The sequence below is a fragment of the Lutjanus erythropterus genome, chromosome 10 (genome assembly GCF_056507025.1).
Source record: "Lutjanus erythropterus isolate fLutEry1 chromosome 10, fLutEry1.hap2, whole genome shotgun sequence".
In the NCBI taxonomy this organism is placed as follows: domain Eukaryota; kingdom Metazoa; phylum Chordata; class Actinopteri; order Lutjaniformes; family Lutjanidae; genus Lutjanus; species Lutjanus erythropterus.
Genome location: NC_139326.1, coordinates 32,502,160 through 32,525,789, shown reverse-complemented (window position 1 = coordinate 32,525,789; position 23,630 = coordinate 32,502,160). Strand labels below are relative to the sequence as shown.

The window sequence follows — 23,630 nt, the reverse complement described above, 5'->3', positions numbered from 1 at the left end:
TTAAATCGGTTGAATCCCTATTTAATATATGATCTGTGGCTGAAGCAAGTTGTTTTCCCCGACCCCATCCTCTCCAGAGATGAATAAGCTCGGGCAGGTTGCAGGAACACTGCAGGAGTGCAAGACAAGTGTAATGTTGTAAACTGACCATAACAAGCGATGATGAGTCCTTCACTCTAAATTGATCAGCTGTTTACAACTATCAATTGTCTTTGGTGTAAAGTTAAGTCCATTAACCTGAAAACAAAAGCCTACTGCTCCGAAAATACACTCTATGGTGTTCAGTGACTGCATTCTTTCCTGCCTGCCAGACTCCATTAACATATTGCTCAATTTAACAATTATAAACATCTAACCCCCCAATAGGCTGATATTACGACTCATAAAAAGACAACTTCTAATTTGGCAAACTAATTATAATGTGAATTGGGGTTATACTAAAACAAATAGCTGCAATAAAAATCTTATAGGAGGACGCCGTGGCTGTAGCGTTGTTGTCAAGCGACTATTTCCATTTAGCATGTTTCCTTAATCTCTGTTGACATATCACAGTCATTTTATGATTTATTACAGTGAATATATTACAGATTTCTCCTTTAAGTTTGGCCCTGAGTGCTACATTTTTTAAGACTTTACCTCAGAAAATATTCAACATATTTTCAACAAATATTGGACAAATAAAAAGGTAAGCAGAATAAATTATGCCCACCAGTGCCACCCCCTTTTCCACTGACATGGTGTCTATTATGATGACATTTTTAACAGTCCAGTTCAGACGAGCTGATCTGTTTCTCCAGTCTGTCCTGCAGACCCAAATCTACCTCATATGGCCATAGTTTACACTGCTCCCTTCTTCCACCTCCTTCCTGCTCTGCTTGTGTTAATGGCCCTGCTTCCTGGTTCCTGCCCTGGGGGGACGTGGTCTGCATGCTGCTATCTGTCACTAGTAGGCCGATCGTGCCTCTCCACCCTTCCCCGCCTGCCTGCATCCACAACTTGTCACCCTTCTCCCTGCTCTGACCTGGTAAGCATCATCCCATTCAGTGAGTATACAGGTGCAGCTGACAGTCTATACCCACGTGTCGTACACAGACACATGTATGTGATTGGACATGGACACACAAAAGCACAAAATCACATGAAACCATGCATGAACATACAAAAGCAAAGGCCTTATAATCCACATATGTGCATATGTGAGCGCACACACAGAGTTTGTGTTGTCTGGGGGGCTGACAAAGCTCTTTCTCTTTCCTTTGGCATCCATTATGGTCCAGGCCTGCTGTCAGAGAGCTTGTATTGCCTGAGGGAAGTTCCCATTTGTGGGAGCATGTGGCAGGGAGGCTCTAAATCCCCTCTAATGAACCAATATGTAGGAGGGCTAAGCCTTTGGCGGGGTCGTCCAAGAAACGCTATTCCGCACCCAGGCAAAAATGTATGCATATGTAGTCACCAGACCTTGTTAATGTCTGCTGACATTTAAATCTGAATGGGAGCTGCAGGATTAAAGCAGAGGAGATTTGGACCCGTTCGCAAAAACCCAGTTGTTGTTATAAGTATGAATGAGGCAGAAGCAAGAAAGAAAACAGAGCGGGATCTTACCTTTGGGTGTGGTGGGGGAAAAGAGCTTCTCTGATCCTACATCAGATACCTGGAAAAACAAGAAGGCAGACCTTTAGTGGATTTGTCTGATGGGCTGAATCAGTGGCAAACTTCACTCAGTTCTATTTAGAAATAAACGACTCATAAAATTGAAGATTATTCATCAAAACTAATGCACTGACACACATTTTGTCTGCTCGGGGAAAGGCTTATTCAGCCACAAGCGTGGCCACAAGTGTTTGAAAGAGAAGTCCAGCTGCCACACATAGCATCACACAGTCAATCAAAAGACTCCAAACAGCCCACGAGAAGAGCTCCCTCTGTACCTGATGGTCCCTGTCTGGCTTTTTTCCTGTTGAGGTAACATTAGGTGGCACTGTTGTGCCACCTGAAAACCCTCAAAAGAAATGCTGTCAAAGACGGAGGAAGTCAGTGAGGTGGCTGTGCAGCGTTAGAACACAAAGGCTCCTCCATACATGCTGCCGCTCAGAAATCACATTGTGGTCTGCAATATTTTGAATCAAATAACATATCTGATGAACAGAACGTGGTTCCACTCAAAAAGCAATATTCTTATTTCTCAAATTCAATATCAAAGACAATAACAGCCCATCCTGGAAGTAAACAGATGATCTGTCAACATGCGCATTCATCAGGTCAAAAGCAGCTGTTACTGATGTGACTGACAGTGAGCAGTGGAAACCTGGTGCACTTTACAGTCAAATGTAGGTTGAGCCACATGAGGGAGGAAGGCATCTCACTATGAAGTGATAGAGGAGACTTCTAGACTAAACACTGCTAGGTATTTTCCTCTCTGCTTCAGATGGATATGTAGATCCTGGCAAGCACCACCTCAATCAAAACACACCATACATTTCTACAAAGGTACATGACAGGAATTTTTTAAACACTGTGACCAAAAAGCAGTAAATCCACACAAAACCTGGTATTGTGCAAAATAGCGTAACAAAACGTCTGTGTGCTTGAACGATAATATTAACAATGAAAATCCTCCTCAGCGTGTAATATCAGCCCATATAGGGGTTTTGTTTAAAGCCATGGTTTCCCTTTGGTTTAGATCCTCTCATCTGGGTTCTGCACACTTGTAAAAAGCTGCAAGAGCTGAACATATGTTCCCACCAAAGGGCCCGAGTGTCCTTAACTGCCATGCTTGTATTTTATGCGGCACAAAGGGAGCATATGTAAAGAATGAACAGTGAATCAGAGTGAGTGCAAGAGAGACAGAGACAAAAAGAGAAAGCAAATGATTTTGTAAACACAGATGGCTGTCCTTGGCATCCGTGTTAGTTCTTCACAAGTGTTTTGAGGACGTCCTCTTCTTTCCAAGACCTCCCAATTTCTCCTTCGCTGCCACTGTGTTACTGTTCTCCGCAGTGTTTGTCTGTCTGCGCTTGATGTCTCGTCTGAGCACTAACCACAACAGTGCCGAGGGAAAGCACTCATTGTCTCAACAATGTCCTTTATTCACACAGCAGACATGAAAAATGTAGGTAGAAACCTTAACAAAAGACAACAAAGCAGACAGAAACAGTTGTGTCTGCTGAAACCATGAAAAAATGGACCAAAATTATCTTGATAATGGAGGGATATAAGCCAAATCAAGTCAAATCCTACAGCCACTACACTGAGTTAAAGCGATAATGGTGATACATTAATTTGAAGGGATAGTTCAGATCTTTTGAGGTACTTATCCATAGTCAGTCTATTATGCATAGTAGACGGCGGTTTACACACTCCCAGTTTTGAAGAGGCTAGAGTACTGGTATAAGAAGCTAAACAATGTGCTGCTGTGGACAGGGTCACATATTTTAGCCAGCAAAAGAGGCCTGCTTGAAATATATCTGTTTGTACAAGTGTAAGTGTACATTTAGAATATTTTCATTGCTTTGGGAAAATAACTGTTCTATGAGCCAAATATCACTCTCTCCAAACCAACCAAACTCCCTTTGCAAAAACAGTCATTTTAGGTAGCGGAACATGTGAGTTGCTGGTCTGGTTGGTGAGTTTGCTTGTGTTAATGTGTGACTTTGGTGTTTGAAACTGACCAATCAAGGAGCAGTAGACCAGCAACTTACATGTTCTGTGAGGTAAAATCACTGATTTTGCCTATGGAGTTTTGGTTTGGAGACAGCAATATTTGGCTTACAATTACAGCAGTTTACAGTCAGAAAAGGATGTCTGACAGCAAGGTAAAGTGGTGAAAATACTCTAAACATATCATAAACTTAAACTGATAATGGATTATTTTTTTAAGGGGGCCTTGTTTTAGGTGGCTAAAATACATTTTCTTGCAGACCCTGTCCACAGCAGTACATTGTTTAGCTTCCTACATGGTACCCCTGCTGCTTCTGCATACTGGGGACAGGCTGACCACCATCTAGGTAGTACACAAGTACCTCAAACAACCCCCTTTAACAAGTCAAACCATATGCTTAATGTTACTGAATTCTATAACATCATCAAGCTTCTGCTAGAGCAGCTGCAACCATGTTAGTTATGAGATTAATTAACTATAGTATTTATAGAAAGACCGGTCTGCCAGTTTGTTCAATAACCTGATGCAAATGTAAGCAGAAGTCAATAAAACCTCTTTAGTTTTGTCTTGATAAGCGGCACATTGAAAGGAGGGCGAACACTCAGCTGAATAGAGATGTTTCCTGTTTCCTCTTACAGTAGACTATAAAGGAAAGACAGAGTGTTGTGCATTGCCCTCTTTCAGTCTCCCAGAACCAGGGCGCCAGGCTACAACACAGGCTCTTTGTTAGCTTTGGACGACATTAAACGCTCCAGTACCAAGCCTCAGCACTGCAGCAGCACAACCTCAGCCTTGAATCACGGCCCCGGAGGCCCTGGAAGAAAAATATGGGCTCAGAATGAAATGAAGCTTGTCAAATGGACACGGGAGCTGGCTCAGGGACTTGCTTAGTGTGGCACGGGGTCACAAAAGCAAAAAAAAAAAAAAAAAAAGACGGGGTAGGTCATGTCATAACTCACTACAACAGTTAAAACAATTCTTATGACCAGTGTGGTTATCCAGAGAGCGAGTCAGACAAAACGTTCCCGAGAAAGAGAACAGAAAATGCTGTGTTTACCACTTGCCAAGACGACCTAGTTCTCCTTATTCCTATTCTGGCCGTTTTGAGCAAGCTGTTTTATATTCCAAATGTATTCCAAGGAACATCAACAACCAATATTTAGGTTTTAATGCTGTGTTTTGCACCTGCCAAGTCTGCATGAGTCAGTTGTATAATCCACAATTACAAGGCCGGCTTACAAAAGCACTTCTTAAAAAGGCATGTCAAAGCAGAGCCCTGATTTGGCTAGCTGTTGTTTTTGTAGAACTTTCTGGGTTTCGCTGGTCAAGTTGACATTTTTTCACGGGGCTGTGCTGCCGGCAGTCTGAGCTGCCTGCGGTTGTGGTGTGCAGAGGTCATGTATAACAAATTCTTCACACTCTCTTTGTTGAGGCAACCCTGGCTGCCATTAAAAACAGACAGGGAAAGACGAGACAGAGGGAAAATATATATAGAGAGAAAGAGACAGACAAAGAAAAAAAAGAGGAGCAAAGGCCAGGTTTTCCAAAGGAAATAGGGAAATTTAACCATTTAAAAAAAATGGGGGAAATTCAAGCCACATTGCCTGGAAGCCAAAAGCCCTTGGAGCGGGCCGCAGGAAGCCTGACCTTTGAGGGGGCCGTCTGCTATCTGAGCCTGGGGCTTCAGGGGCCTGGCCTCCTCTCTGGAGGGCCGTCAGCAGGCCTCAGCTTTCCTTCCCTATTCTATTCATTAGCCATGCTTTATGATTCAGCTTCCTCTGAGCCACACAAGAGCTCCCTGAGGAAACAGACTGCTGGAGAGAGGGAGAAAAAAGGGAGTGAGACTGAGGGAGGGGGGAAAAAAGCGAGAGGGAGGTCATAGGGCCCAGCCGGGGCCCAGCTCTCAGCAGCTGTGAAATCCTTCCGTTTCCTCGGCAGGCGTAAAAGGAATGAGGGGGAGAAAGAAAGAGAAGGAGGCCAGGGAGGGAGCCAGGCCAGTAAACCCACCATCAGAGTGCTAACTCCCTAAAGAGCCACATGCAGGACCATAATTCCCAGATTTAGGGAATGCCAAATTACAAATTACACTGCTGTTTGTTTTAAAAAGTCCCCAACTTCCCTGAACACCAATGACTTATTGGCTGCATAAATCTCCAGATAATAGCTGAGCCGCAGAGGGAGAGCAGAGAGGCAGAAACCCTCGCTAGCAAGACATTTACTGCATTTGCTGTCACAGCAAAGAAGCAAAAGGGGGGGGAGAAAAAAATCTTTGCAAATTTTGCATGTCCACATCGCTTTTACTTAACAACACAGCAAGCTAATTAATTTACTAAATCTGAGACAAGCTTAATTGCACTTTTTTTTTAGTGTTAAAACGATTCCCCGCTTTAATTTAAGCACAATGGGCCGACGGAGCGAGGCGATGCAGGCGGCGAGGGAGGGCGGTATAATCAACAGTATGACCTTCAGGCATAAATTTATGAAAGGCATTGATCAGTTAAGGCTGTGATTTCACCGAGACAGGAAGGTCAGCAATTACCCAGATTCAATTAACCTCATTTAGTAAAGACTGCTGAGAGACCAATTTCTCTCCCTGCAAACCCCCCACCCAGCAAACCCCCTGCTTTATATCAAACGATCCCCAAGCCGTCCATCTACCTTTGATCTGAGCGCTCCTATTGCATGCCCTGCATTCCTCTGAGCTGAGCAAATTATCTCCAAACAGGAAGAAATCCTGCAGCCAGAGGTTAGGTAAACCAGACTAAATAAAATTCCTAATACACCCCCCCCCCCCCCCCCCCCATCCCAGCAAAGCAGGTACAGCCCCCTCCCCTCCCTGCTAGAGATCTAATTTTTACACAGGCTGGCAGTGCTATCACAACAGCTGTAGCGTGAAAACAAAGAAACCTGTCAGTAGGCTTTGTTGTGGGCTCATGCCTGCAAAGACTATAATTACAATTTAGTTCTGAGTCATTTGGCGCATGCTATGTTCTTGACAGACTGTTGTAGGACAAGTGGTAAGGCGGCTAATCTTAACACTTATATACCACAAAGCAAACACGGGCCAACAAGTTCTCAAAATGACATTTCGCTCAATTGAAAAGGAAGCTAAAAACAGCGCCAGCTCAATATTCAGACCAATTTAACGGTCAGTATAAAAGCTGATCAATTGTGCAAAATGATAAATACAGGAAGTTGAAAATGAAAATTAACTTATCACCCCTCAGTGCAGCTACAGCTAGGAGCACGTCGTCCTACTCTATAATTGTGGGTAATAGAGCATAGAAAACAAACACAACACGTTGCTGTGCATGCCAAATGAGTGGGTCAAATGTCTTGGCGTGGGCGAAGACACTTGATGGTCCAGCGAGTATTCCGCGCTGTATTGATGTGACAGGACATGGTACTGAAAGGCTCGTCAGGTAGTGTGAAAGAAAGAAAGAAAAGAAAAAAAACTGAGATAGAGTCAGAAAGAGAAGAAGAGAGGCGGGCAAGAGGGCACATATCCTGGCATGGGCGATCAGGCTCTCAATTACCCTGGACGAACCTATCTGTTCGTGGATCCACACTCACCACACATGCCTACCTCCCACACACACACACACATACACACACTGTTAATTTGCTTTCCTGCTTGGTATTTCATCACTGTCAACTTCCTCCTTCACTGCCCTCTCTTCTAATTTTACATTTACTGTCACCTGAGGTCCTGTGTTCCCTCTCTTTTCAGGGTTGTAGTGACATCATGTTTATATTTTAGATTTATATTCATTTTCTCCTATGTAGCTCAGTACTACTCACTGAAGCTCGTTGTACGTGTTCCATGACAAAAGATATTCATTATAGTGTATATTTCTTTTAAAGCTAATACAAGGAGCCTCAATGTATAACTTTAATTTATTGCTTTACATGACTTACAGTTAATGAGAGCATCTGTGAGAAGATTGTCTGTTTCTGTACAGTTCTTCTGTGAAATCAGATGAAACAAGCCTGTGTTCACATATTTCCAGGGAGAGTTACAGTGAGTAGTACATTACTCACTTAAAAAGAGGCTGTAGGGCTTTTTTTTTGTAGATAAATTTATTTTTTGACATTATTTTTTGTGGTTATTGTGGTGGAAGCACTACTGCTTTTGTCCACAGGGGCCTCCAGAATCAACAAAATATTAAACTTTCTTATAGTAGGTTAAAAATCAGATTTTGGACAATTACTGTCACTCAGTTCCAATGTGATGAGGATGATACAGTTTGTTTTAGTACTTAAGTTGTAACATTTGGTAGTTTAATCCATTAGCTGACCAAAACAAAACACTAATTTGATTATCAGTTTATCATTTTATTCATTTTTCAAGCAAGAATGTCAAACATTTGCTGGTTCTAGCTTCTTAAATCTTGGACTGGATGCTTTTCTCCGTCATTTTTGACAGTAAATGGAGAGTCTTTTGGGCTGTTGGTTGGACAAAAGAAGCAATTTGAAGACGTCATTTTGGGTTTGGGGAAAATTCTGATGAGAATCTTTTTTTTTTTTTTTTTACATTTTATACAAACACTTAATCATGAAAATAATCAGTAGATTAATCATTACAGATAAGGATCAGGACGGTTTAACTGTCATTACAAAGCATGACAGAACAAAATGAGGTACTCAAGCCCAGATGTAGGAAACAGCATTAATAAAAATCATGAGAAGCACACAATAAAAACTCCATTAGAATCAAATAGGGGTGTCACGATTCTCCAAATCCTTAATTCAACTTGACTATAGATTCTCATTTCATTTCATTTATACATATACATACATATATATATATATATATATATATATATATATATATATATATATATATACATATATATATGTATATATATATATATATGTGTGTGTGTGTGTGTGTGTGTGTGTGTGTGTACGTTCTATAAAAAGATTTTTCATATATATCAGGAGTGATATAATGGTCGATAAGCTACACTGTGCTGAAGTTTTTTTTCTTTGGACATGCAGCAGATGCCACAGGTAGGCGGAGGAGGAGAGAAAAATAAATTGCGATTTTGCCTTTGATTTTGATTCAATTTTGCTTATTTAAATTGATGTTCAATTTAATATTGAAACTGTGACACCCCAGATTCCCCCCAAGTAATAAATATGTATTATAACTCTAAGTATAAAAGTACAGAAAAAAAACAGCTAACAAGGTGTCCAGTGTCCAAAGTGCAGCAGTAATCAGGTAAACAGCACAATACATAAATGATTCTAATAACAATAACATAATAGAAATTTTAATATGCCAGAACACTGTGCAGTATTAAAAATAATCAATAGTTGCAGCTCTATCTGGTACATAATTATTGTTGAACTGACCAATGTAGCAATGGTTGTCTTCAGGAAACAACTGAATGACTCTACCATGAATTTCTGATTTATGAGTATGTTTGTTTTCTGAGTATAAAAAGACATTTTTAAAGTCACAATGATCTTGACATAAAGAAGCTTATCAGTACTGACATGGTAAAAACACCGATCAGCAGGGGCTTGACTTTCTCTGTTCATGTGGGAGTAGCTCTGTGCTTTGATAAACACTTCTATCGGCACCCACTCAGGGCCCTCGACTACTACCACCCTTTCAACCCAGACGTCCGCTAATACCGCTTTAAGAATAAAATGCTGCATTAGCTGGGCACAGTGGGCCTACAGCTCCCAGGCTGCAATGGGAGACACCAAATTAATTATCTCCCCTGCATTTGTCCTCGCACCGTTCCAGAAACGTAATGACCTCCCGAGCGGTCGTTTATTATAAGCCGCAGCAGTGCTACGCATTCCCAGGGCGGGGAACAGGCACCATCTACCTTACCTCCAATTCCCACCCACCACCGCCGCTGCCGCCTGCTTGTCAGAACAGGTGTGGGCCAGCAAGACTGCAAACCCCCAGTGAGCATGATGGGATATACAGCGTCAACGGGAAAGAGAGAAGAAACCTCCCACGCAACTGTCAACCAACAGATACTCGCCTCAACTGGAGCATCATTAAGATGATAATGAATTCCATAGTGACCGTGTAGAATGGAGTGGTCTCTCCTTGCACACACACAAAACACACACAAACCTCTTTATACTTAGCCCCGAGTGCCATTTTCGTAGCCACGTATAATGCGTGTGTGTATGTGTGTGTGTATACGACAGAGGGCCAGGGCTGACAACTCCTGCTCCCGCTCCCCCTAGCAACAGACGCAGGGAAATGAATGCCGAGAGAGGAGCAGGGGGGCTTGAGCTTTGTGTAAAATATTACCCTTCGTCTCGCTTACTGCACCCCACACCGCCGCTCCTCCCTCCCCTCGCCGCCCTCCCCTGGCTGTGCAGCAGTTGCTAGCCCTTATCACGGCTGCCTGTCAGTTTAGTATACAAATTAGCAGTCTATCAGGGGAATGCAGGGGCCTGTTTCATCAGTAGGGAGAAGGGCAGAGGCACGCATTGCATTAAAGTCTCTCGCTGCCGCAGACAGAGAGGGTCACAAATCAACGCCTCAGCAGGCCCACAGCCAGCACTAACCAGATAAGGAGAAATGAAGGAAAAAGGACAAGGCATATTTCACCGGAGAGGATCCAGACCTGCTCAAACTCCCCGCGAGGGCCCGGGGATGAAGGATGGAGGCGGGCTGGTAGTGAGGTATAAGGATGGAGGAGGTCACAAATCACAATTTCAACCCCACAGATTAACAAAAAGGACATGAGAACATACTTGCCAACCCGAAGACCGCAAAAATAGGGAGCATATTGACACCATAGTGAGGCGGTTTGAGGATCCTCCCTGAGAAACAATTTGAGTTTCATAGACTTTGTTTCTTGTATTCTGACAACTTTTAAAAAAAATGAAAATAACAAAAAAAAAAGGAGTGCAGATTTTTTGGCAAAATAATGAACTAACTGACACTTATTAGCAGCCAAAACACAATGGGACCACAGTGTTTAGCCTTACCTAGTCCAATTTCAATTCTGATTACAATAACACAAAAAATAATTTTTTTACAATTGTTTTTCCAAGAGTGTGTTAGGCTGTTCATAGAAAATAGGGCCCCATTCCTTTAAATCTTTCCGTATAGTAATCAGAAATAGAAATTCTTCTTTGATTAGGCTATTTCTGTCTCCTAGTACTCTTTATTTCTCTCAGTCAGTCACAAACTGTGCAGGACGGGTTTATTACACAGTGTACAATGGAAGAAACAGGTTGTGATAATGAAAAGGAGAAAAAAAACACGTCAAAATTTTCCATAAATCGGGAGAAATATGGGTGAATTGTGATCCCAGGAGGACACCTGGGGGTTGGAGTGGAGGTAAGTATGCATGAGAAACAAGTATGTAATAAAAAAAAAAAGCAACGAAATCCCATTTCTAAAATGTCAACGACAGAGTCAGAGAGAGTGCTATCAGTTGATTATCAGCTAAATTTTGCAGGAAATTAGGGCCAGTACATTCCCACTTTCTCCTGTGAAGTGAACCTGTGCATGTTAATACCAGCGGAGACAAAACGGCTGCGAAGGGCTCTCATTAAGTGGCATAATGCAATGAGGCACAGTCTAAATTGCAGCAATAAAAGCCGACAGACAAATCATCTCGACCATCGCAATCCATTTAACTCAATTAATGCAACACCAGATCCGAGCTCAGTGGTTTAAAAGCATGCGTGGCTCTCCTCTGTTGTCAGGATTAGGGGAACAGGGGAGAGGGGAGTTAGTAGTATCTCTTTTAGGGTGAGATAAGGGTCAGTGTGGCACTGCTATTGTGCTTTGATTAAGTCCTGCTTGAGATCATGGAAATGGGGAAAGAGGGAGGAAAACAGAGAGATAAAGGCAACGGGAGACAAAAAAACAAAAGCAGGAGATCGCCGTAGCTCCGTTCGGCTCACTCCGGAGAGGGCGTGGCCTCCTTTCCTTTTTAATGTCAAAATGTGTGCCGGCAGCGATAAGAACCGCAGGTAATCTCCCGGTGGAATCAGGGGGCTGTTCGTCATTACTCTCTGGCCCTGATATAGATCAGAGCACCGGTGGCTCCTCCTGGCTCTCCAGGCTTCTCGGCAGCAGAGATGGCAGATAGCCCTTTAAGACACGGCTCACTGCTCCCTGATTGGCTGGTCAACAGCCACAACCAAATCCCCCTGGCTCCCCCGGGGGCCACTGTGAGGAGGTATGATAGGACGGGTCATGGAAACTCACTGTCCCCCATATCCACATCATCCTTTTGTTGTAAAGCCTTTACCCCATTGTCAGTGTGGGTGGTGGAAAGTAAAAAAGCCTTTCTGGATGTTATTGTCTGAGAGGCAGGATAACAGACAGGCGGATTATTTCAAAAACAGCTTTCTCCAGAGCTCTCACAATGCGGCACCGTTGTTGCTGTGGAGAGGATCCTGGAGGAGATAATAATAATATTCCTAGTCAGAGCCTTTGCTGCAGTAGAGCTGCCTTCTAACAGAGAGATACACATCATTCTGACTGGCCCGCCGTGACATAATCGCCCTGCGGAGAGCTGCAGGCAAGCTTGGTAGGCAAACCACCTCTCACTGCAGCTTGTTAAGAGAAAGGTGGCTTTAAGCACAGCTCAATAGAAACTCCTATTGAACTTGTTTTCTTTTCACTCCATCTGAACAATGTCTAGGTGAGTCATAGCCCACCTCGGGCTACACGAGTTACATTCTTCCTTTCTTCCTCTCTCTTAAGATTGTACTGAGCTTTTGACTTGGATGAATTTGCTAAGAGGGGAAAAAAACAAACTCGACAGGATCTTAAATAATGCAGCGATAAAAAAGCTGTGACCCTTTCCCTTGCCTCAACCCACACACAGCGAATTTCTTCTGCGGTGAAAGACAGCGCACAAAGAGAAGAAAAGGCAGAGCTGGCACTACATGGAAATGTGTGGTAGGCATTGGTTTGCTCCTCTGGGCACGGACACCTTTAATGAGAGGAAAAAATGCGCAGCGAGAGGCAGATCTCACCCGTACTATGCCAGTGATTTTGAGTAATATGAATCACCTCCCCTCTAACACAAATAAATATTGTTCTAATGCTAGTGGGAGTTGAAGGCTGACTCTAGGTTTGGAAAACTATCGGGGATCCAGGCTCCACACACCAGCCCCCACACCAGTCATCCAGCATCCCACTGCCTCCTAAACCCTACACCGTGCACACACTGGATGCCCGTGATCCCTGACCTTTTAGCTTGGCTCTCTGCTGAGCTCACAGTTTATCGGTGCGATGGGGGGTGTGAAGTTGTTGATGCTGGTTTAGTAACAGCATCTCTCCTAAACTTCACCAGCAGCTGAAATGAGGCGAGGGGAATTTAGGAATTCATCTCGGCATCTTGCTCATATGTCTGCTGCATCCATGAAAGTCGGCCAGGCTCTCAGGGTCAATAGAGCCACTTGCCCTGCGGAGGAATGAAGGGGCGGAGGTGGCAAGTGGGGGAGTGGAAAACTGGAAATGGAGCAGGGAAGACTGGCACCCACTGCCAAATGTCCCGTTGGTCTCACACCACCATCCCCCTTGCCACTTTAAGGCACACGATCCACCCTGCTAGCACAAACAAACATGGTATGCGCTATATAAAGGAGGCTCAGACCTCCAAAGCCCCCAGGTCATGTTGGAAAGGGATGTGGCACGTTAAGTGGAATTTACTTTTGATGCAGACATCAGGCCTCAGGTTTCTGGCAGCTGTAACCCAAGCTTCTCCCTGAGGCCTCACTGCAGGGTCGGACAGGACACTCATTGCCTAGGAAGTCACCTTTAGAAATACCTTCCAGGGATCAAGTCCCTAAATTTGGTGACCAAAATACTTCTTTTGGTGTCCAAATATAAACTGTTGTCAAAACAATACAGAAAATGAAATTTAATGCAACTTAACACAACACAACTTCCTGCCTAGGAAGTCACCTTTAGAGATACCTTGTAGGAACATACATTAGTGATTTGAAGTCCCTAAATTTGGTGTCAAAAGTACTTTTTTAGTGGCCCAAATGTAAACTTATGTGAAAGCAATATAGAAAAGGACATTTAATACAACTTGACACAGCCTTCCTTAACTGTGAAGCTTGTGTTGTTCACTTTTCCCATGAATTTTGATACAGTGTTTCCTGAAGGCATTGTTTCCAGTGAAAAACTTCTCGGTTAGTTGAGGAAACTGGCGGCACACACCGCAGTACGTTATGTCCTTGGATGTGTCATATTCGAGCCACTTCAACTCCTGATTCCATTCACGCCTGGATTTTCATTGCTGTTTCGTTTTTTCACGATCTCACATATTTCTGATTCTCCTGTAAGGATTGCATTAAGCAATTTGAGTAGGTCTAGTAAACCCATACTTCAGTAGCCCTGACAACAAGTTCTGTTCATCATTTTCATTGAATGTTAAACTAAAAGGCAAAGGAATCAGGATATTTGTGGAACTGTGACAAGTTGGTGAAGGCTCACAGTACAGGGATAAAACCTGAAAGCCACAGGGGGCCACCTACATGGAATATTTAGTGGCCAGAGTCACTTTTTTGTGATGTATAGTTGATGTCAAACCCTGCCTTCACTGCTCAGCTGCTCTTATGAAAAGCAGAAACTGGCAACAGTGGCTGCTGGAGGTCACCGTTTTGAGTATAAGCTACTGTTTACAATGAACAGACTTTCATTTCATTACCAAACACAGAGAGGTGGGATTGCTATTGGAACAAAAGAGGATATGTTGTTTTTTCTAGTGTTTTCCACTTGCTGGATATAAGCTGCTGCTACCGAGGTCTGTTCTGTTGGTGGGCTGAGTGTGTCGTGTTCTGAGGTCAGAGAAGGAATTTAATATAGAACGTGGACAGTCCACAGGACGCCCACTACTTCATCACACCATGCATCTTTTAGACTTTTCACTGACATCTTTATGTCTCGACATGAATACATGACAAGGTCTAAACTGAGCTATGATCCCCTCCCCACACACATCTCTTTCATGACACGGCGTAGCACTTGAGCTCTTCTGTCACTGACAGTCCAGATGTGTGACTTAATGTGGGGTGGGTGGGAGTGTATAAATAACCACAATGACATATCAGTTGGATATGGCGGGAGGTTTGCTCTGTGCAGAAGGAGGTGATGGAAGGGGTGCTGAGCTAACTGTGTACCTCTTGGGAGTCCAGCATAAACTAGTTTAACACCTACGCGACAACTGCAGAGGCCTTGTGAGAGAGCTTACGGCTTTAGTCTTCACACTTACTGTGTAACATCATTCTAGCACACCGCACTGTGACCTGACCTTGACAACAGCCATGCTACTAGTGGTTTTCAATTACAATGATCAGTCACTACTGCAACTGCCTGGGAAATAGTTATGAATCACAAAGAAATATGATAACTGTAGCTTATAGTGTCACATACAGAGTGATGACAGCCTGTCAATTCGTAGCTGGAGGTCAGTTTTGTTAACCTTTAAATCAAGAAGTTAAACAGTATAGACAAGCGTGACATAAAACTGGGAGGAATTTGATCTGATTTGATTCTTTAAAAGCTGGCGTGTCATAACCCAACGCACCATGCTGTTCCTGCTAGCTAGCTAACTAATGAAGCTCATCTCCATGCCACTGGGTGGAGGTTATGATATTGTTGGTTGAAATGAACCCTTCCTAAGACATATAGGCCATAATCACATCTTAATGTTAGCAAAACGCTAGCTAATGATTGACGTAGATTAGCAAACTAGTTAGCCAATGTTTGCAGATGTTAGTAAAATGTTAGCTAACCACATAGCTGATGATTAATGTGTATCAGCTGTCTAATTAACTAGCACTTGTTAACATTAGCAAGCTTGAGATGTGATTATATATATATATCTCGCCTGTTTTTCTTTTCAAGATTGATGAGCCTAGAAAGTTGATCAAGGTAGTAAGCTTGCTTAACTGTTATTGGAGGAAAGGGCACAAATGGGTCAATTGATTGGTTCAAGCTAACATGTTATATTTTATTTTACAGGAATACAAATGATTGGATTTTAAAGACTAGAAATACAAAGAAATGTATGTTGTTTTTTTCTCTTTTTCTGGTATACACTGTAAAATAGGTGCACAATATGACCAAGGATGGCAAGGGGTGAAAAGGCTTTTTTCATTTCATCTTGGCTCTTGACTTTAAGGCGAGTTCAGATCATTATTGAACACACAGCAACCTACATTTCCAGTAATTGCACAATAATAACAACCTAAAGTGTTCTAACTGTCTATTCTGTGAGCTTAGCTTTTTGTTTTTTTATAAGCACTGGGTGAACTCTGTTTAAACCCACCGGCTGTTATCTCTGATAATAACATAACACCTGTGGAGGAATTTGATCTGGCATCCATCTGAACACAAATCCCTGGACAGAAGAGAAGGGCAGGGTGAGGAGGATATATTTGATGTGTTTGCATTGCTGGAGCAGATTTATGAGCAATCACTGCAGAGAGGACGATTAAAAGTTGTTGGCCATGCCAAGTATACGCGCAGCATCATTTGCTCTGGATTAAAATATAATGAAGCGAGTGAACACAACTTTGTCTTACATGCAACTCTTTAAATTATTCAAGTGGAAAGAAAAAACAACAGGCAAAGAATATTCCCTGGGGCACTAATACCCTTTTCTGGGCTTGTTCATGATGGCAACAATGAATATCTTAGCGCTTGTTAAAAGCTTTGTTTTCCTTGGGAGTCTCAGCGTACGAGCGGACTAAATGAACAAAAAGGACGCCAAGTCACATGCAGGGGCCATTCATTTTCACTTCCAGCATGTTGGCTCCAGTGACGTTATTGGAGTGTGTACATAATGCATTGGGATTGATTTTTTTTGCAGTGTAGCAAGGTTAAACAGCTCATTACCGCAGCACTGGATCGCCTCAACAACCCAGTTTCCTGTCAATAAAACAAACCTGACAATTACACTCTTTAACTACCTCTTAAATGTTGAGTTGTCTGCATTTTCAAAGGGACGCCAGCTCCAGCCACTGATTGTCCAAGCCGTGCTGATAAGTGGTTTAATTAGCTGTGTCATTTAAATATTTAATGCTTGTTTTTCTCAGGTAATTCTATGGCAACCTCTATTTCTTTGAACTTCATTTCAACATCTGCACGTCCAGAAACACTCAGCCTGGCTCAGGTGGCTCCTGTCTGTATTTGAATAAGAGATATGCAAACAAATGAAGTCAAGGCAGCAGCTTGTGTGCTCAAGCAGCCTTTTCTCACATTTGAGAGAATCCTTGGATTAGTTGGTCCAGGCTCCAGGGCCTTTATACTGCATGCTATTCATGCAGCAGAGAAGGGAAAAAAGGGTGTTTGCATTTCATGTCTGTCAGTGGTAAAGACGTGTGTGGTTGGACAGTAGAGGCCAATGCAAATAGAGTCTTAAATGAAAAAGGTGAACATTATAGCCAGTAGATGCCAGGTGATCCCTAATGCAGGGTCCTCTGGAGAAACCCTCAGAGTGTGTTGCACCAGCAAAGATTAATTTATCTAAGATTAGTTCTAATCACAGTTTAGTAAACCTGGTATAAATGAGGAAATCCAGATTTAATATTAACCAGAGCTCTGTTGCACAATTACAAATTAAGTTTAGTAAATCTAAGTTTATTAAACCAAAATTACATAGAGTTTAATCCTTGTCTGCCCAAATTAAACCCAGTTAATGAGTAAAAAATAGATTTAAGTGCTGTCAGAACCTTGTAAATATAAAACAGGAAACCTGATAATTTTCGGCTGCTCTATATGACTTAATAAAATGTTGCTTTGTTTGCTGGCCAGCTAAAAGTTGAGAAAATGTTGCATTATTTCTAGCTAGCTAAAAAGTTATTAAAATGCTATAATGTGTTCTAGCTAGATAAAAATGTCAGTTAGCCCAGTTAACTTACTCATGAAGGGTCTAATGAGAGGCTCTAATTTCTCCTCCTTTAAGAAAAACTCATTTAACTTTCTTTGAGGAACTTGATCATTTTGCTCAACCTATCTCAATAAGGCAGCTATTTTAAAAGTTAAACCTCCTGAAGTGTGATTTTAAAATGAATAATGGATCACATTTTAAATCAGAGTTTAAAGTTTTGGTGCAACAGAATTAAATTGAATCTAGGTTTAGGGTGAAATTGTAACTGATGTTTAAAGAGAGGTTTAAATGTAACCTTTCTTAATTTAAAGCTAGTTTGGTCCAACATAATTTAAAGTTAAACCGTGATTTAATTGGGTTTAAAAACAAATCCCTGTTGATGCAACCCAGCCTCAGAATATCTTTTCCTTACACTTTATCTGTCAGTGCAATTAAGGATTTAGTTGAGAGAAGAGGGTTTAATCAAGTGTTAAAAGCTGTGAGGCTCGGCACAGTAGGATGATGAAGGGTGTGGGGTGTTAGCTTGAGTCATGCCTTATTCAGGCTGCACTTGTTAGTTCCCAACACATTCAGTAGGGGAAGGATTCAAATCTATTGCTAGAGGAACATATTTTACCAGCCCTGCTTACTGTTACTGCTGTTAATGTTTTTGAAACATGCTCAGGTGCATCACAGCAGGGGCTGCCCAGCTGGCTGTGTGAACCTGCGTGGCATCCTACCCCGTGCCACCCACCAACATGTAATTGGAGACCGGGCACGCCTTGCTGCACCCCTGTAACGGCTCTCTGAATGCTCAGATCCCCGCCCAGGCCATCACCCGCATCCAAGATTGACAGGACCCTGGCGGGATGCCAGCGTGGGGAGGCAAGAACTTCTGGTACAGTGCCCTTGCACCCACCACAGATCAATACCTCCATACGCAATTAGAGTAGCTGAAACAGATGCTCACAGACTTCAGCGCTCTACCTACACCATCGACCACCGTGCCACCCCCCGCTTACCATCACAGAAACACACACACACACGTGCGCATGCATGCATGCTTGCACGCACACAAAAAAACCAGGCAGCTCTCCCACTGACTGTCAAGACAAATTCTACTCTCCGTAGTTTGTAGCATAGCAATGCCTCCACAGTGCTGGGTCACAGTAGGAGAATGCAGGGGGCATGTGTGGGCTGATGTGGTGGTGATGGGATAGTGGAAACAGCTCCTGTTGGGAGAGACTTCAACCTGCTTCTCTGACAGTTACACTTGTTCTGTCAGCTCAGCCCCCACCCTGTCACTAACAGGTGGCCTGTCCCTCACAGCAAAGTCATTTGCCTTGCACAGCAGTAGTCATGGGCAGCCCCAGCCAAGCTGCATTCAGGTTTCCAGCATTACAGCTCAGGCCAAAGAGAGAGGCAGCAGCAGAATGCAGAGGAAAGAGCTGGGGGGAGGGAAAGAAGAAAAACCTCCTCCGATCAAATAAATGCCACTGTAAGCACAAGTGACAAGTCTTGTTTGGGGTTGTCCCTGCTCAGGGCCTGAAAGGCCAGCACTGCCTCATCTCCTCAGCTGTGTCTGCAAGCAACAGGGGTGGGTGAGAGGAGGAGGGAGAAATGTCTGATTGGTGCCATAGCCAAGAGTGAGAGCAGCCCAATTATATTTCCTATCCCTCAAGAGCGGGCCAGCCCCCTCTGGTAGAGCGAAGCCTCTGCCATCTCTCCTCTCCTCACCTCTCAAGACACTGCAGATAGATAAATAAATGACAGCCCCGCCGGGGCTTGGCCCAGCCGCCCAGAATACATTGCAGAGGCTGGCTGCCTGCCTGTCCGTTTGCCTTCACCTGGCATTACTGCAGATAGACATTTTTCACATTATTATCGTCGCATCGTCTCCGTTGCCCTGTTCACTCACTGAGTTGTGGTTGATGATGGCGGCAGAGGTCCTGAGGAGATTGGAAGGAAATGTCTCTTGTCAAAGTCAGCATAGCCTAGCTTAGCAGAAATTTAACAAGTTCCCTGGGCTCTCTCCATTCACTCTCTGACGGAGCACAGAGCCAGGACATGGCCTGCTGACAGCCCTGGGCATGTCACTGTCACTGACACTTGATAGGCCAGAGAGAGGAGAGGAGAGAGGAGAGGCAACAGGGCTCAACCCTACAACACTCACACTTAACTACACAGCTCCATATTACTACTCTGCTTCAGCCATAAAAAAACCTACTGCTTGGAAATGTCACTTTATCTGCTATGACACAAATGTAAAGTAGCCTTAATCACATATGGACAAGCAGCGGTGGCAAAAGTACACACATACATTACTCAAGTAAAAGTACAGATAAGTGTAAAAAAATACTCTGGTAAAAGTAGAAGTACTGAAGTAAAAGTGAAAAAGGGCAGGTTCTGAAATGAACTCATAGTAGAAAAGTAAAAAGTAACCCTCTGAAGGACATTTCTGCCAGCTGTTTCTGTGCAAAGCTAACAAAACCTCACTTTTTCTCCACGGCCAAGTCTCCCTCTCTTGTCTGTTTCATCTTATTATATTGTTTTTTTGTTTTGTTACCACGTCTTTGTCTTGTTTTCGTCTTCTTGCATCTTTTTTTTTGTCATTTTCATCTTATGTTTTGTGTCATTTTTGTGTCTTTTGCATAGTTTTGTCTCTTGCCTCTTGTTATGTCTGTTAAATCACTTTCATCATTTTTTGTGTTGTCACAACTAATGTTGTTTTCATCTTGTTATGTCTTTTTCATAATTTTCATCTTGCTGTATCTTTTATGTAGTTTTGTTACAATGTTTTTGTCTTGTCACATCTTTTGCCATTTTTTTGTTATGTCTTTTACATTATTTTTGTTGATATGCCTTTCACATTTTTTTTTTCTTGTAACATCTTTTCCCCTCAAATGCATTAAAGCTAAAGTAACAAGCAAGTTTTAAAAATGTAAGGAGTGGAACTATATTTGTGTTAAAACGTAGAGAGTAAAAGTAAAACGTTTGAAAAATAAATACTTATGTAAAGTACAGACACCTGCAGTCTTAATACTTAAGTATTCGTACTTAGTTACTTCCCACAAGTTGCCTTCATTACTCTGTGAATGGCTGTCTTTGGGCTGTCACTGTAAAATGCTCACATCTTGACAGACAGCCAAACATCCCAGGATGTTTGTGTTTTTTCAGTAATAATCAGGTAGAAGCCAACAGAGAAATGCTCAAGCTTAAACTGCATGTGTACCAGCATTTTTCCCCCCACACTCTCACCACTCCCCGACAGTTAAACCCAAAACCAGATGTTGCGGATCAGTGGGGATAAAAAACAAGGCGAATAAAAGTGGAGGACGGAATGGTTCGCATTAACTATAATCAAAAAGAAACAAAAAGGAGACCATGATGCTTTAATTACTTCTCACATATAATTTGGTTTTGTGGGGGCAAGCCATGCACTGCCAAGAAAAGAAAGATGAAAAGCAACTTAAATTACATGGAGAGAAAGTGCGGAGGCTTTTTACACATGGTCCATCTATTCTCCACAACTGTAGACAAGGCTGATGACTAGCCCCAAAACCTTGCTGTAAATCGTCCATGGAGACAGAACTTAGATGCAGCCACGCTGGATCTAAGCTGTTCCGCATGGCCGTGACTTTAAGAGAGGTGCTGAAACATGCTGCCTGCAGACTGACAAAAAAGTCTGAATGGTTTCTCTTAACAAATCTTAAGTCTTTTATGATCTATAATGATAGTTTTCTGTTGTTTTCTTTAAGTATTCATCATCTGAAATTTCCTAAATAATGTGATTTTAATAATTTGTCATGCCATTCTGCCAAGTAGTTGAGGATATGCGTTATGTTTGGCCACTAGAGAGAGCTTGGATGAGGCCTGAGTGAGGTGCTCTATGAATCTACTTCATAGCCGTCCTCTGTTTGCAGAGTCTCTCTTGACTCGCTGGTGTTGCCACAGTGCTAAATTGCACAGCTGTTCCACAATCTGTGGCGGTGTTAATTACCCAAATGTGAGCGGCAGCTCGTCAGTTCCTCACTAACGAAGGGGCCTGCTTTCCAGCGAGGGTGCCGTATGTTTGGCATGTAGGCCCATTTCCACCCAACGCTCCCCAGGCTGTGCGCGGACCACCCGACACATCCGCATCCTGGAGAAGACGCATCTAATTAAAGCTCCCGACTCAAATCTGCTTACTAAGGGGGAAAAACACGCGGGCTGGATTAAAAGACGGGGAGAGAGGGGTGGAGTGGGATGTGGGGGGCTTTAATACACTGCAAGTGAAAGGGCTTAGGAGGAAATATGAGAACTTTCAATAGTAAGATCCCAGGCAAGGCTGGAAGGGAAGGCTGTGTGAATGTGAGCCGATCAGTCAGCGTTTGTCAGTCTGATCCCTTCGCGCTCCCAAAGCCCCCAGGCAGAGACAGACAAGCAGGTTGTTTTCTAGAAAAGTGGCTTCTTAACTCTCCTGGTTAGCCCCTCTTCCAAGGACATGCACATCAATTCTCAACTCTTAGAAAACAGACCGACAGAACTCAACAGCCTCTACACTTAATGATCCAGCCAACACCGAATACAAATAATGGCATGCAACTTTTGTGATGTTTAACAGCAGCCGCATATATAAATGTGCCTTTTATCCCTCTCACCGTCTCACATGAGGACAGAACATGACAATGAAACCCTCTCCAGTCAGACTGTAAACTGTTAATGCACTGCATTACAGAGTACATCACCCCACTTCTTGCGTGCAATGTTCAAAACAAAGGTGTTAAGAACTCCCCTCATGAATCATACTTGGCTGGCTAAAAGCCTAGCTGCAGTGTACCACCCACCTCCGGTTATACATGAACACCGCAGCCTGAAGTAGCACTGGGAGACTACATAATGAATGCATGAAGCTAGGTGTCATGGGGGCTCGTATGGTGCACAAAACGATGGGGCAATTAGGCCCACACGACACCTCGGGATGGCGTGATGAAGGACTCCTGGGCTCGTCTCCTCCGCCTCTGTTCCTCTATCATTAAGGATTGAGCAGCCACATCTGGCTAATGGCACGCCTGGGGTTCCTGCTCAAACACTGTGCCACGCCGTGCACATTTAATTACGCCTCATAAAGGTAACAAAAGACACGACCTGCTCTCGGGGAAGCACTGTTTGGAAATCGTGAGGGGGAGACGGAGAGAGATGAGGGGAAGGCGAGGAACTGGCCGGCTGCCAGAATTACAGGTTGACCCAGGTCGGCGGCTTCAAAAGAAGGGGAATTCACTCAAGTGTCTCCACCTCTCCTTGAGATGGGTCCCAATGAGCGGGCTGAGAGCAGGAGATGCTCAGCAGCAGAGAATCAAAGGACCTCTAGTTTGTCTCCCCTTCTTCTATTAGATCATGGACTGCACTGCTGTCAATGGCTAATTGCAGAAGGACTGGGGGGATTAAAGGGAGAGCTCTTTTGAAATATGTATGGGATTTAGCAGCTGTTTGAAGTGAAGATGGACTTCTTTGTCAACAACAACAACAACAACATCATAGGAGAATGCCTGTAAGAGCGCTGTGGCCTCGTGTTGTGACCCCGCTCCACTTCCAGCCTGCCTCTCAGGCACTGTGTTGCTCAGCAGCCTCTGCAAAGAGCTCACCACATTCAGCCGAGAGCATGAAACACACATTACCCACTGACTGAGTGACTGGCTGACATATGACTTCAGTAGCACCTGGAGGTATTCAAAAGACCTTGGATGGCTGCTTTGTGCAGTGCACAGTTGACATTTTGAGCTGAGAGAGAGAAAAAAAAATCTAAAAAAAGGAGAAAAAAACACGAGCAGAGGCACAAGCCCCAGGTCTCACAGTGAGCAGATGCCCACATTTAGGAAATAACATCACATATGAAGAGATGAGGGACAAAGAGCCACAGCTCATTGTCGAAGCAGTCCATTGTCTGGCGGTTTGAGAGCCGGCTAACGCCACAGGAAAGGTCACTGGTCACTTCCATTTGGACCTGCACATAAATCCCCCGCTGTCCGACGCAGTTAATAACACAGCCGGCTCTGCCGTGCAATAAAAAGGGGGAGAAAAAATGTATTTTGTTTTGACAACACCTCCCTGTCCCTTTACAGCCACTGGCCTTGTGCAGCCCTCTGCGTTATTTATAACTTAAA

At 43.3% G+C, this 23,630-nt stretch overlaps 1 protein-coding gene across 10 annotated transcripts in view; it reads right to left on the bottom strand.

Annotated features, from left to right (window-relative positions):
• The window catches only part of fbrsl1 (fibrosin-like 1), a 388,555-nt gene that overhangs the window by 46,963 nt on the left and 317,962 nt on the right, over positions 1–23,630 (bottom strand). For all 10 annotated transcript variants that reach the window (XM_084729063.1, XM_084729058.1, XM_084729066.1 and 7 more), the window contains one exon: positions 1,603–1,651. In XM_084729063.1, the coding sequence (XP_084585189.1) occupies positions 1,603–1,651 (49 nt within the window). The remainder of the gene's footprint in view (positions 1–1,602; positions 1,652–23,630) is intronic.